This window comes from Emydura macquarii, unplaced genomic scaffold (assembly GCF_026122565.2).
Source record: "Emydura macquarii macquarii isolate MOO-44397 ecotype Brisbane River unplaced genomic scaffold, CSIRO-AGI_Emac_v2 contig_2473, whole genome shotgun sequence".
Lineage (NCBI taxonomy): Eukaryota > Metazoa > Chordata > Testudines > Chelidae > Emydura > Emydura macquarii.
In genome coordinates, this window is record NW_027132610.1 from 10,449,123 (window position 1) to 10,463,106 (window position 13,984).

Sequence of the window (13,984 nt, forward strand, 5' to 3'; positions counted from 1 at the left end):
GGGAGAGCAATTCCATCTAGTGCTCCTATGAGTGTGGGTATTTCTACACTGCCAAGTGACATCGGCTTCCTTAAAGTTGACTTTCAGCAGCTGATTTTTAGAAGTCGCAGCAGCGTGTACACACCATGCTATTTGCGCAGGTCTTGTGCGTCCACACTCACCACGCTTATTTCGACTTTCAAAGCCGTGCACTCTGGGTTGCTATCCCACAGTGCAACTAGCCACGGTGGCTGTTGCGACAAGTGTCATCGTCCCATGATGCAACGCTGCTTCCCCCTCCCTTCTTCCCCCAAACAAACAGGAAAACTGTTTTTGTGCCCTTTTTTTTACTCTGCGCGCTTGCCATTGCTGGCGGAGACATGGAGCCAGCTCAACTCTGCACTATTATTGTGAGCATCACAGATACATTGCGGCTTATCATTGAGTATTTTCGAAGTAGAGCAAGAAGCCGAAGCACAGCCAACAGTGATGCCACTGAGGCTGCCCTGCTACAAGCCATCGAGCAGAACAATTCACGATTGCTGCAGGCTGTAACGCATCATCTGCAGTCCGTGGAGTGCAGGTTCTGGTCCAGGGAAACAAGCACAGACTGGTGGGACCGCATCGTTATGCAGCTGTGGGATGATGACCAGTGGCTGCAAAACTTTCGTATGCGAAAGGCAACTTTCCTCGAACTGTGCTCGGAGCTGGTCCCGTCCCTGAAGCGCGTGAATACTCGCTTGAGACAAGCTGTGATGGTGGAAAAGAGTCGCCATCACTCTGTGGAAGCTGGCAACCCCCGACTGTTACCGCTCGGTTGGGAATCAATTCGGAGTCAGTAAATCTACAGTGGGCACTGCTGTGATTCAAGTATGCAGGGCCATCAACAGACTTCAGCTATGAAGGATAGTGACTTTGGGAAATGTGCAGGACATAGTGGATGGGTTCGCCATGATGAGGTTTCCAAACTGCAGGGGGGCAATTGATGGGACGCACATCCCTATCTTAGCACCTGCCCACCTAGCAACTGAGTACATAAACCAGAAGGGGCACTTTTCCATGGTCCTGCAGGGCCTTGTGGATCACAGGAGTCGTTTCACTGACATCTATGTGGGGTGGTCTGGGAAGGTGCATGACGCGCACGAATTTCGTAATTGGGGCTGTTCTCTAATATGCAGGCGGGCACTTTTTTCCCTGATCAAAAAATTCACGTCGGGGGTGTGGAAATGCCCATAGTGATCCTGGGGGATCCTGCTTACCCCTTGCTCCCTTGGCTAATGAAGCTGCACACCAGGCACCTTGACAGCGACAAGGAGTGTTTTAATAACAGGTTAAGCAGTTGCAGAATGGTTGTAGAATGTGCCTTTGGGCGTTTAAAGGGTAGATGGAGGAGTCTCCTCACTAGGCTGGACATGAGTTAAAAGAACCTCCCTTCGGTGATATCTGCGTTCTTTATAATGTGTATGAAGTGAAGGGTGAGAGGTTCCCCCAGGGTTCGGCTGTGGAGGCAGAAAGACTGGCTGCCAATTATGAGCAGCCAGATGCCAGCACTATGCTGAGAGCTAACCGCGGCATTCTTTGCATTAGGGAAGCTTTGAATACCAGGTTCTGCAATGAGATGCAGGACTGATTTCTGTTCCTGTATGTTGTTTGCCTTTGGTGAACACCCTTCTCCCCCGCAATCGATATCTGTACCCTCCAAATCCCTCCAGAACAACATATGATTTAATAAAGAAACGTGTTGAAATGATGCAAACTTTATTTCTGAATATTCAAGTCACAGGGGAAGGAGAGAGAGTGTCCATTCACTGTCTCAAGGGATAGGGTGGTAGCTTGTTGGCCAGCTGTCAGCGTGTCCGCTGCTGCTTTCTGCTTGTCTCCACCAGGGTGGAGGCGAGCACGTACTGCAGCCTGGCCAATCTCCTCCGAGACCTCTTGAGGGTGGGGGAGGGAGGGCAGTAAAGCCCTTGGTTGAGGAGCATTGTGGAAGGGCTGCAGTGGGACTCTGTCCTGCCTCTGCTCCTTCTGAAGCTCCACAAGCCACCGCAGCATGTCTGCCTGGTCCCGCATGATTCGCAGCGTCTCCTGTGTGGTGCTGCGATCAAGCTCCTGCATTTTTCTGCGACTCTCCCTGTCCATGTCCGTATTCTGGGACAAGGTCAGCCGCCACGCTCTGAGCTCGGTCTCTGCAGCCGCGAAGGTGTTCATGAGCTCGCCAAACATGTCATCTCTTGTTTTTTTTTTTTTTCCCCTCTTTCTAATCTGCGATAGTCTTTACGCAGCATTTCTTGAGGGTGAGGCCAAGGCCAATGTGTCTACAGAATGAAAAAAAATTCACAAGGTAGCCATTGTTAGCAGAGTGAAGAAAATGATACAACTGCAACAATGTAGACAATACTCCCCATGCAGTGCACAGGGCAAACACAGACCCTCATTCCATTCCTGACACCCCAAAAGGGTCTGCTCTCTATGCCCTTACAGAGATGGGAAGCAGGGGGATCTGTGGACAGCACAGGGGACGGGGTGTGTGGGGGGGGTGTGGTATATAGTCTCTGCTTAAACCAAATAAAAGTAATCAAAGTTTTTTGGTAGGACACTGCAATGGGGAATACAAAGGTACAGGGCATCTGCTGTATAGCTCGGGTATTTTAAACATGCCCCATGAGATATCAACTTATGATTATCGGAGCATGTTTCATCACATAAATAATCTGTTCCATGGGTAACCCCCCAGTAAAGTCCGATAAATGCCTGAAATCCCCTTCCTCCCCCCCACCCCAATGTAAAAGGACAGAACTGCTAAGAAGAAAGAAAACTCACCAGATGTGCCTTCCCCAGGATCATTAGTGCTGTCCTGTGTGCTGCTGGACTGCTCTGGCATCAGGAATATGTCCTGACTTTTTCAGGGAGAACAGACACCCCGTTCTCATGCACCCTGCTCTCCTCAGCCTCCTCTTCCTCCTCCTCCACGGAGTTCTCATCATTGTCCATGGACTGTGACCTAGCAGAGGTATCAATGCTGCGAGGCAGCACCGTGGTGGGATCGCCACCGAGAATTGCATGCACCTCATCATAGAACCGGCATTTTTTGGGCGAGGAGCCAGAATGGCTGTTAGCTTCCCTGGCTTTCTGATATGACTGACGCAGCTCCTTGATCTTCACGCGGCACTGCTGCGCGTCCCTCTTGTCCCTTCTCTGGCGTGCCTTCGGATATCTTCCCATAAATGTCCAGATTCCTTTTGCTAGCTCTGAGCTGAGCCAGAACGGACTCCTCGCCCCACAGCCCAATGAGATCTAAGGCCTCTGGTTGACTCCATGCTGGAGTGTGTTTGAGCTTTGCAGTAGCCATGAGGAGTACTCTCTCCACGCTGGCAGCACAGGAAATGAAAATTCAAATCTCCCCACGGCTTGAGGGGAGAGGACATTTCGTGACCACAGTACAGCACAGCGCGAATGTCCAGAGCGGTCATAACGGAGCATCGTGGGATACCTCCCGGATACCATCCCACGATACCTCCCGGAGGCCAATAAAGTCAATTTAAGTGAAGTTGTGTCTACACTGACACTAAATCGAATTAATAAATTCGAATTAGATGCTACACCACTTGCAAAGGTGGTCTTATTAAGTTGACTTTTGCTGCGACTTAAGTCGACTTAACTGTAGTGCCAGTGGAGACGCAGGTGTTCGGAGATGGACGTAAGTGAATTTATGTCGACCTCCGTCACCAGTGCAGAACAGGACTCAATAGTTTCTTAGGTTTTCAGTTGTAATGAATGCATTTATTGCTAAATATTTTATAAATCATGATAAAACTTTTAACAGGGATCTAGTACTCTGAACTTTTAAAGTGTTGTTCTACCTTAGGAAGTGACTTTGTGGTGTTTTTTTTTAAAGTTAGGGTTCTGGCTTCTATCGAAAGTTCTCTAAGGCATGTATTTCAGTTCCTTCATTTGCTAAAATTTCCCTATCCACATGCGTATTATATATATTACACAAAAAACAGAACAAAAACAACTACCGTACATAAAAATAATATGACGGTTGGAAATGCTGGAATTAAGGTTTTCTCATGCAACCTTAATTTGGACCTCTTCTGCATAGGCAGGCTGTTTTTAAAATACATACTGTTTTTCCACAATTCTGTTGCCTCATTCTGTGCACAGAATGGATAGTGCACACTTAATGAGAAGCTATCAAATACTGTTGTTTTTTTTCTCATTCAATGTGTGGCCTCATTAATTCTAGCATTTCCCTAACTTTTAAGTGCCTGACTTTGCAACATTTTAATGTTGATTTTTGTGTGTAATTTCCTGGTTTTTTCAAAGAGCTAATGGAAAAAAAACAGAAATTCTGTCACATGGAATCATACTGACATTTGCATGGATTATCAGCAGAGGTGGAACCTTTAGCTCCACCACACAGACCTCTGCCACTTGAGCTAAAAGGGTAACTGGTAGTAGGTTGTTATTGTCTGTGTGGAAAAGCACTACAGGAGAATGGGACACTTTGCCAGTGGGTTTCATAGTATTTGCTAACAGCAGACAAGTGGTGAGACTCAGGGATCTTGGGCTCCATTCCATGCTTTGAAGGGGAGTGTGCTTTAGTGGCGCAGACTCTTCTGTCCTTTCGCCTGAAGTATGACCCCTTTCTGCCACATCCCCTTCAATTTATCCCTGTCCCAATCCTGTCTCTTCCACACCCCAGGCTTCTCATCTCAGTCCAAATCCCATTCTCCTTGCATAGCCAGTCCCAGTCTCCTCTCTTCAGATTTCTCATCCCAGCCCCAATATCCTTGCCTAGCAAGTCCTAGTCTCACCCCTCTGCACTACTTGTCCCCATCTTCTCCCCCCCTCCTCCATCCTAGCAATATTTCATCTCCAGTCTCCTTGGCAAGCCAGTCCCTCACTCTTGGATCCTCATCTGTCTCTTCCCATCCTCTGGCTCCTCATCTCCCTCTCTGGCCTCCTCTTCCAACCTCAGCGTCCCTTTGCCCAGGTAGTACCCTGACCCTTCAGATCTGTCTCCCTTCCTCTCACATCCTTCTACCCCTTCCTGCCAGTCTTCATTTCCAGTTTCTATCCTCCCCAGCTCCTTGTCACATTCTATCCCCCCACACCTCCATGCCTCAGCATTAATCTCCTCTGCATTTTGTCCCCTCTGCATTTGTCCCCCTGTTGTCCCCTCTGCATTTAAATCAGGAACTTCCTTCACCATGCTGCCTGGATTCAGCAAGGGGTCACAGTCTCAGTGTAGGGGCTCAGACCCAGCATGGCTCACAGCAGTCCAGAGCTGCAATTGCTGGGAAAGTCCTGCTCAACCTTGGGTTGGAGCATGCCCAGGGTGGATGCAATCTTCAGAGAAATTAGCTGCTCAAATCTAATTAATCTCTACTGAGCATGTGCAAACTGTGATTTAAATTTTTTTTTTTTTTTTTTGAAAGCTTATAACTTTGCCAAATTTGGCAGACTTTCACAGCGATGGCAAAAAGCACATCCCTGACACAAAAGCCACAGCTTTCCAAAGACAACTTTGATAGAATTTTTTAAGATGGGTAAAACTTTTATTTTTCCTTACCCTTGTTTTCAGAAACTGCTGAACCCTTTTGCCTGAAATTTTCCAATAGTGTTATTTAGCTTAAAGCAGACACTCAGCATGGAGAACTTCAGCTCACGTGGTTAAAATTTTCTAAAATTATAAGTCACTGAAAACAGGGTCTTATAATGGAAAGCGTTGAGCAACCTTAATAATATGCAGTGCTACTAATCCTGCCTATAATAATATTAGCCTTTGCAATTCTTCCAATCTATGGCTTCAGTATTAAGTTTAGGTTTCTGACTGCTATATTAGCAAGACCTATTATATTATTATTTTTTTAATTACCTAGTTAATTTCCAGAGGCATGTCTTTAGAACTTTAGTCTGCACTTTATAATCACAGACATCTTGTGGTGTTTGTGTGGGTCTTTTGTGTCTCCAGAGAATTCCACTGTTTTTCTCCAAGTTTGTACCTAGTTTGAATCAAGTATGTATACATCCATTGTTAGCACCTTTTCTGTTTGGTTAATTTATTAACTGCCCCTAATTTAAAATCTTATCCAGAATTTGTAAAAACATGATGCAGGGGTTGACTTGTCTTATAAATGTAAATTATTGTTCATCATTTTCCATTGTACCATATACACCAAATTCATCCTTAGTGTATATCCACTAAAGTCAGTGGACATACACTGAAGATTAATTTAGATATAGGGCCAAGTTCATCTCTGGTATATTTCCACTGAAGTCAGTGGAAAACTATAGACTAAGGATGAATTTGGAATACATAGTATGATGGAAAATTACAAACAGTAGTCTATATTTAAGTAGCACCTTTCATCTCAGAGCACTGTCACCAAGTATGGGCCAGATCCAACGCCCATTAGAGTCAGTAGAAAGACTCTTAGGCTAGATCTACCAAGCTACTTAGGTGTCTAAATCCAACACTTAGGTGCCACTGACATTCTCAATATCACCATTCAGCTGCTGCCTAACCCTGTAGGCACCTAAAGTCAACTAGGTGTCCAAGTTTCTACCAGTGGGTATGCACAAAGCTGCCTGAGTCTTGATGCTGCACCACAGCTAACTTGCTGCTCAGAGCTTTTGCTCATGCTTAAACCCAATGGGATTCTCAAACTAGCATGTGTATGTCGTATATGGTACCCAGTAACCTTTTGGTTTGGGCACTCACCTGGGAGGCAGGAGACCTGAGTTCATGTCCCTGCTCTACCTGATTCAGATTATGGATTTGAACCTGGGTCTCCTATATCCCAAGGGAGTAATAGAACCACCAGGCTATTGGGCATGCTGGCATTGGTCTCTCTGTCTCCCCTGTTGGGTCAGTTCCTCTTTGTATAGCTAATTAATGATTCCCTAGAGCAGAGACTTGAATCTGACTCTCCCACATTTCAGGTGAGTGCCTTCGCCACTGGTCTATAGAGTCAATCTCTCTGGCCCAGTGAGTGAGTATGCATTTATTTATTTATGCAAAGAGGAACAACTCCAGCAGGAGAGATGGAGAGACTTGCCGTAGCATAGTCTCTTGTTGGAGCTGTTCCATTCTGTGGAAAAGCAGCACAACATTTTTAGGGTAAGTAATTTGTTGCTTACTTCCCTTCTCTGATTCTAAATACCAGTAGACCCTGGTCTAGCAGCATTGTGTTGGAGGTACGATTGGTCAGGTTCTAACCTTCCAATGTATGTGCCAGGCATACCTACATGACCTGGGTGGAAACGGATGCGTAGCAGTGGATTTTTAGAATTACATGGGGAGGTGTGTCAGACATTAGAGTACAACCCTATTATTTTTTTTCAGTTTGTGTAACACCTTTTCCTGCAGATCTGGGATATTGTGGACCAGAGCTGTTTGTTTACAGCCTGTTCAAAGACCAGTGGAATTAAGGGAGAGCTCACTGCTTGCCACTACACGCCAGGCACCAGATCGCTTTGTGTTGCTGCGGATACACTTGCTCTTCTTCATCTAAGATTAAGGTACCTGGAAAGCTCATTTGGGCTTGAAGGTTTGTGAGCCTCTTCGGCTGTTATTCAAATGTCTGGGAGTTCAACAGATATGAGGTTTGCCTGTGTGTAAAACCTAGAGCATATGAAATATAATTGGAGAAATAAGTTTGCACTCTGTGGAAATGGGATAGTGTAGATGCCTGGTCTCCTCCTCTCTTGTCTACACTAGGGGTCCCATGAGGGCAGCTGCTGGTGCAATGGAACTGGTGGCAGTGCTGGTGGGAATTATTTGTGAAAATTCCCTAGAGTTTGGTCTAGTAGTAGATTAGGCAGACTAACAATGGGATGGGTGCAGAGATTGACAGCCTCCCTCTTTCTTCTCACAGCTAGCAGTATCTTTAAACAGTAAAGTCACAGCATCACTTTCCCCTTTTTGGATGATGTACTGAGGAAATAGTTTAGAAACGTTGGATGCCGTTGTACTTCCCACCACTCTTGTACACTCCAGCTGATATATGGTGTGTGATGACTGTAGATGTATGGTACATTGCTTTGCTTTGTTTTTCCATGAGACAGGCCTCCTCCAGAGCCCCACTTGATCGTTTCTCATAAGGAGCCAGTTCTGTGCTGCAAATACAACAAAGAATTCAGGCATGTGGTGAGCTGCTCAGAGGGATCTGTAAGTGAAAACGATACCTCATAAAGGAAATGTAGTTGCTGAGATCACTCCAGGGGTCTATTGTATGTAATCTGTGCATTTTTAACACACCCATCACTAGAGCGGGTCAGAAATTTTCCAGTGAAACAGAGCTTTGTTGGAAAATGCTGGTTTTTCAAACCCCAAATGTTTTGTGAAAGCAAGTCCGGTTCGATGGACTTTCAGTGAATCACTGGCAGGTTTTCAGCAGAAACCTGCCTGATCCCTGTCATTTGGCCTTGTGGGTTGCTGGGGAGCTATAGTGTATGGACGAGGAGCTCCAGGCTTCCAGGGACTGTAGTCCAGAGCCTCCCTGCCATGGATCCAGGAGCCTGGGAGACCAGGCGTTAGCCAGGACTCAGAATCTAGGTTCCCAACTCCACGACATGGAACTTAGAAATCCTGGGGTGCCCTATGCAAAGCTGGGACACCGAGATCCTGGGACAGAAGTTGGGGAGGCAGCTGAACCAGGAGTCTGGAAGCCGTAGGGTCCTGGGACACTTGCCAGGGCTGCCCTGGAGCCACAGACCCTGAAGCCTGGGCAGCTGCTGACTGCAGTTGCTATTCCTGTCAATCTCCGTGCTGCTGTCAGCAGTGGTGAAACGCAGGGCGGCAGAGATGCTGCCAGGAATGTCAGTTGGTGTCAGCAACTGCCAGTCCGGGGAGCATATTTTGTTTTGGAAACACAGTGTGTCAGAATCAGTATGGTCTTTTTTTTTTCTTCAGGATTTCTGGTTCATGAAAAACGTCAAAAATTCTGGATTCATGGAAATTCCTAATTAAATCAAATGTCAAAATGTTGAAATTTCACATGAACCAGAAATCCCACGTTTTGGACAGCGCTACCCATTACCGGTGTAGCTCATCGTCAATCTGTAAAACATTGTAAAGGGAATAAATCAAGTCATGTCATCTACCGTGACATTTTCAGAAGAACTTCATATATTTTTGTGAAGATACATAGGTCTTGTCTTCACGTACAGTGCTGCAGCTTGTAGCCCATCTATAGATTATATGTATTGATTACTTAAGAATCTAGGATTGACAGGTTTTTGTCCCAAGATTAGGTCCAGTATTATTCAAAATATTATATAGTTGGGAACCCTTATGTGCACAGTTGCAACAGTCGCACTTTAGGAACTTGTCTATATTTACAAATAGTTTATTAATACATTTAGCACAGTCACAAAACCCCAACTCAGTAAGGAGTAGATAGAGTGATTACAGGATGTCGTACAGGATACAGGCCTGTAAGCTCCTTGCATTACTGCTGAACATAATGGAAAGCAGAGAATATAATAAAGGCAGGCTAGCCCTAGGGGCTACAAACTGCGCTGCTGTAGTGCTTTAGTGAAGATGCTACTAATCCATTTTCCCCAGAGGCGGTAGCTATGTTGACGGGAGAAACTCTCCTGTCAACATAGCGCCGTCTGCACCAGGGGTTGGATAAGGCAGCTTACATCAATCTAAAAAGTGAGTGTCTACACTAAAATGTAGCTCCCCCCAATGTAACTTTCCCACAACACCGACTTAATAACTCCACCTCTGAGAGGTGGAGCACTTAGCTTGATGTAATTAGGTCGATGCAGTGTAGACACTGCGTTGCTCACATCAACTGTTGCTGCCTTTCAGAAGCCATTCCACAATGTTCCACGCTGACAGTTAAATTGGTCCAAGTATTGTGGGTGAGGACGCGCACCACCAACACAAGGAGCTCAGTGCAGACACACAAAAGCCATGTAATTACTGCCGTGGTTGTATGTCGACATAACTTAGGTTGATGTAATTTTATAGTGTAGAGTTGCTCTGAGTAAATTTGGATACTGATTAAAGTGATGGTAAACCAGGCAATCATGTTGACTAATGCTATCTAAATTTCCTCATGCATCCATGCCAATCCAAGACAAGTGGATACTTGGCAGCCATCACGTTGGTATCTAGGCATCTTACAAGGCTCATTTTGAGACATTCAAGATCTCAGTAAAGGAGATCAAATAATAGGCTCCCCTGCTGCCAGCAGCTACACCATTCAACTAAAAAAAAAAATTAGTTGGAAAAGGCAGGGCATAGGAGGGTGAAATGGAAAAATCCTGCTATTTTTCAGACACTCCTTCAATCACTGTTTCCTTGTTTTTTAAAAGGTGGTTAAAGTGTGGGATTTTGAAACAGGAAAGCATTTATCTGAGTTTAGTGGTGCTCATGGAGGTGCTGCAATAACCTGTTTGACCTTTGATGTCAGTGGAAGAAGGTATGTTTCTTTATATATATATTCAAAGCTTTATATATATATATTATTGTTGACACTTGTGAGAAAACATCTTGAATTTTAATTCCATTTTAGGTTAATTACAGGAGGAAGAGATGGATACTTGAAAATATGGAATTATAACAATGGACATTGTTTGAATACATTGAAAAGGGGTAAGCAACATATTTTAAAAATATGTGAAAAACTGGAAAAAAACACGATTTAAAGTACTTAAAAGAATAAATGTTTGGTTTATTTTTCCCTCCAGAAGACAAATGTGCTGAAGTCTGTGACTGCACCTATGTGGAGGTGAACAGAAGCAAGTAAGCTCTTTCACAGCGTGGTGTTAACTTTGTCATAGGGAGTGAAATATTTAATGGAAATTTACACTGCCAGTGCTAGCTCTTTTCTGTAGAAAGTGATTCCTCTGTGACATGACTGGAGCATTCGTCACATCTATGTCACAAAAAGAACTATGGGTACAGCAACCTCTGACAAAATAAACATAGTGCAAATAAACAGACTTGTACAGCTATACAAAGCAGGTTATGTTCTTTGATGAATGCCTTTGGACCATGTAATGGAGCGCTGGCCTGTAAGTGTGGGGGCAGGCAGCACATCTGTGACGGGGGATGGCACGGGTTGCTGAGAGTTGTTGTCACCAGACAAAGCCCATGAGGAAAGAGCCAGCTGACTAAGCATCATGTGACTGCATGCTGCTGACTACATAAAGTAATGCTCCTTGCTCAGTCCGGAGAAGTTGAGGGTTGTGGTAAGGCCCTGAGGGAAGTCCCTTCAGGGGGATCTGGCTGGCCGGAGGCCTACAGAGTAGCCAGGAAAGGCAACTGAAGGAGGAGGCTGTGTCCTGTCTCTTCCCTGCTTGCTGAAAGCTTCAAAGGCCTCTGGTGGCTGGGGCCAAGTATTTTGAGATACTTTGCTCTTGTTTTGAATCCTCTAGTGATGATAAAGCCATCCCTGAAGAAAGGATACTGCAGTTCTGGCTGTTTTACCTACCCTGGCTAGTGTATCTGCTCCCTGGCTTACAGACTCCTAGTTCTCTGAGACAGATGCTGTTGCTCTGATACTCGATACACAGTGCCCCATGTTATCATTTGGATTATAGTAGCATATAGATGCCAGGGCTCCAGTTGTGTTAGCCACTGTAGAAACAATGAGAAGCACAGACGTGCTATCATTCCATCAATGCAGTTCTCAATGGATTATTTCATTATTTTTAGAAAGCTGTGTGTAACTTGCCCATTGCCATGATGTTTAAAACAGTAATATTTAAAAACCATCTCTCTTTTAAAAAAATTACTAGTATATAAAATCAAACAGAAAAACACTGAACACTTTATTAAATCTTCTTGTAGGTATATCGTAGCTGTTGGATGGGATAGAAGAATAAGCATGTATTTTGTAAGTGAAAAAATTATATCTAAAATGACTTCATATATATATACATATATATAAAATTATTTTTATTTTAAAATGAACACTTACATTTTGTGATCATTACTTTTCATTCCAAGTGAAAAGGGGGGGAAAAATCTGTTCACAGTCACTGTGTATTAACCCTTTCTGCTTTGGGATAAGACTAAAACTGTTGTCCAACACCCAACTCCCTCCTCCTTAAAGGTGGGATATGTAAAACTTGATCTCACCTTCCGTAGATTGCCTAAGGTTCTGTGTCCAGAAAACAAATATTTCAAGGATGTTATCCTGCAGAGACTTAATAACATGGGTAACTTTATGCACCGAGGATGACGTCCTGGTCCTATTGACTTCAATGGCAAAACACCCACTGACTTTGCTGGGGTCAGGATTTTACCCGGAGAGTAGTTCCGTTGAATTCAACATGGCCATTCAGTGCATAAAGTTGGGCACATTTGTAAATCTTTGCGGGATCCAGGACTTGACATTTTGTCTGTTTTCTGAATTCAGTACCTGAGGCAACCTTCAGGGGCAAATATATGCAAAACTACATTGGACAGTGATCAGTGAGCCATTCAGTTGCCCATCGTCAAACACATGGCCAAATCAAAGGAGCCTTTAGCAAGCTGTGCTGTTACATATACTGCTACTAATATGCAGTACATGTTTATTATAACATTTGGCCAGATTTTAATAAAAAAATTAACTTCAATAGACACAGGAAACATGCTGTTCTCAAACTTTTTGGTTTGTCAGCTATTGTTTCTAGCAATATGAAAGGTCTAGTCTGCTCCCTTAAGATGCATGGCTCCCTTTTGTGTCAGTGGGGAATTACTTGGGTTTAAAGCCATTTAGCCTTTGCACATGTGAGCTTAACTTCTTTTGAGCTGCACATACATACCGAGTAGAACAAAGCCCTGTTGGCTGAGAAAATGTTGAAAATATACCAACTTCTCTTTTATCTATGTTGTTTGGAACAGGACTCTGCAGATGATCTTCATCACTTTCAGAAACCTGAGCCCTATTGGCAGGATGACCTAGTAAGAATCCATCTTCTGTATTACAAATAAAGTTCTTAAAAAAGTAAATCAGATGTTATTTGTCACACAGCTGGATAAATAATTGAACATAAGATTGAAAACAGATTATTAGAATTTAGTTTATTTGAATTCTTACCAGTATATAATTCTAGATAGATAACTTTCACATTGGAGTTTTGAGCAGATTAGAGAGCAACAAGGTAAGTGTTATTATGGAGGTTGGAGAAGAGGAGGAAAAGGAGATGTAGTTGAGGCATGAAATGATTGAAGTCTGGACAGGAGCTTTTTATGTCGGAAGGAAAGAAATAGCTGATTTTGGAGAAGTTTTGGAATTAAAACCAGCAAAAGTAGATGGCTACATCAGTGTGAAAAGAAAAGAGGAGTCACAGCTGAGGGGCTATGGACATAATGGAAGAGACAAAGAGAGAAGAAATTCTGAAGGAAAGATGAGTTCAGTTTTTGACTGGTTGAGTATCTTGAGCCTTCAGTGAGACATCCAGCAGGAGAAATTAGACACACATATGAGTCTGAACTGAGAGGGTAAGGGGAGATCTGTGAGTCACCAGCAGAGAGACAGAAAGCAGTAATAATTAAAGCTGAATGAGATATAGACCCTGATGGGATGGGAGGAGGAAAGCATCTGCAAATGAGATCTTTACCTTGTCTGATCCAAAAGACAGTTGGTTTAAATTTCTCATTTGATACTATGTAGATTAGGCTGGAGAGATGAGGGCCTCTAAACATAGGTTCTTGTGTGTGAGCTGCAATAGCCAGGGAGAGTCCACACCCTGATACATGGGTCCCTTTCTCATGCTGTACAAAGGGAAAAGAGCAGCAGTGTTTCTTTGATGTCATCTTTTTTTCATTTAGAGCTGTGGTCATAAGGAGGATATTTTATGTATTGCTCAGTGTCCACCTACTCTTCTTGCCACCTCCAGTTATGATGGTGAAATTATTGTTTGGAATATGATCTCAGGACACATATACCGCAAACTGCACATCCCTTTTCCCACTGACTGTGCTGGCACCGAAGGTAAGTACTGACTAGGGAAACCACAAGGAAAACAATTCCTAAGCACTTTCAAACTT

At 44.0% G+C, this 13,984-nt stretch overlaps 1 protein-coding gene across 1 annotated transcript in view; it reads left to right on the forward strand.

Moving 5' to 3' along the window:
• LOC137162984 (cilia- and flagella-associated protein 337-like) overlaps nt 1-13,984 on the forward strand; it is a 64,083-nt gene that overhangs the window by 36,597 nt on the left and 13,502 nt on the right. The window contains 8 exon segments of the mRNA XM_067562942.1: nt 7,355-7,506; nt 8,053-8,155; nt 10,315-10,421; nt 10,515-10,594; nt 10,690-10,744; nt 11,795-11,840; nt 12,836-12,895; nt 13,766-13,928. Coding sequence (XP_067419043.1) covers nt 7,355-7,506; nt 8,053-8,155; nt 10,315-10,421; nt 10,515-10,594; nt 10,690-10,744; nt 11,795-11,840; nt 12,836-12,895; nt 13,766-13,928 — 766 coding nt within the window.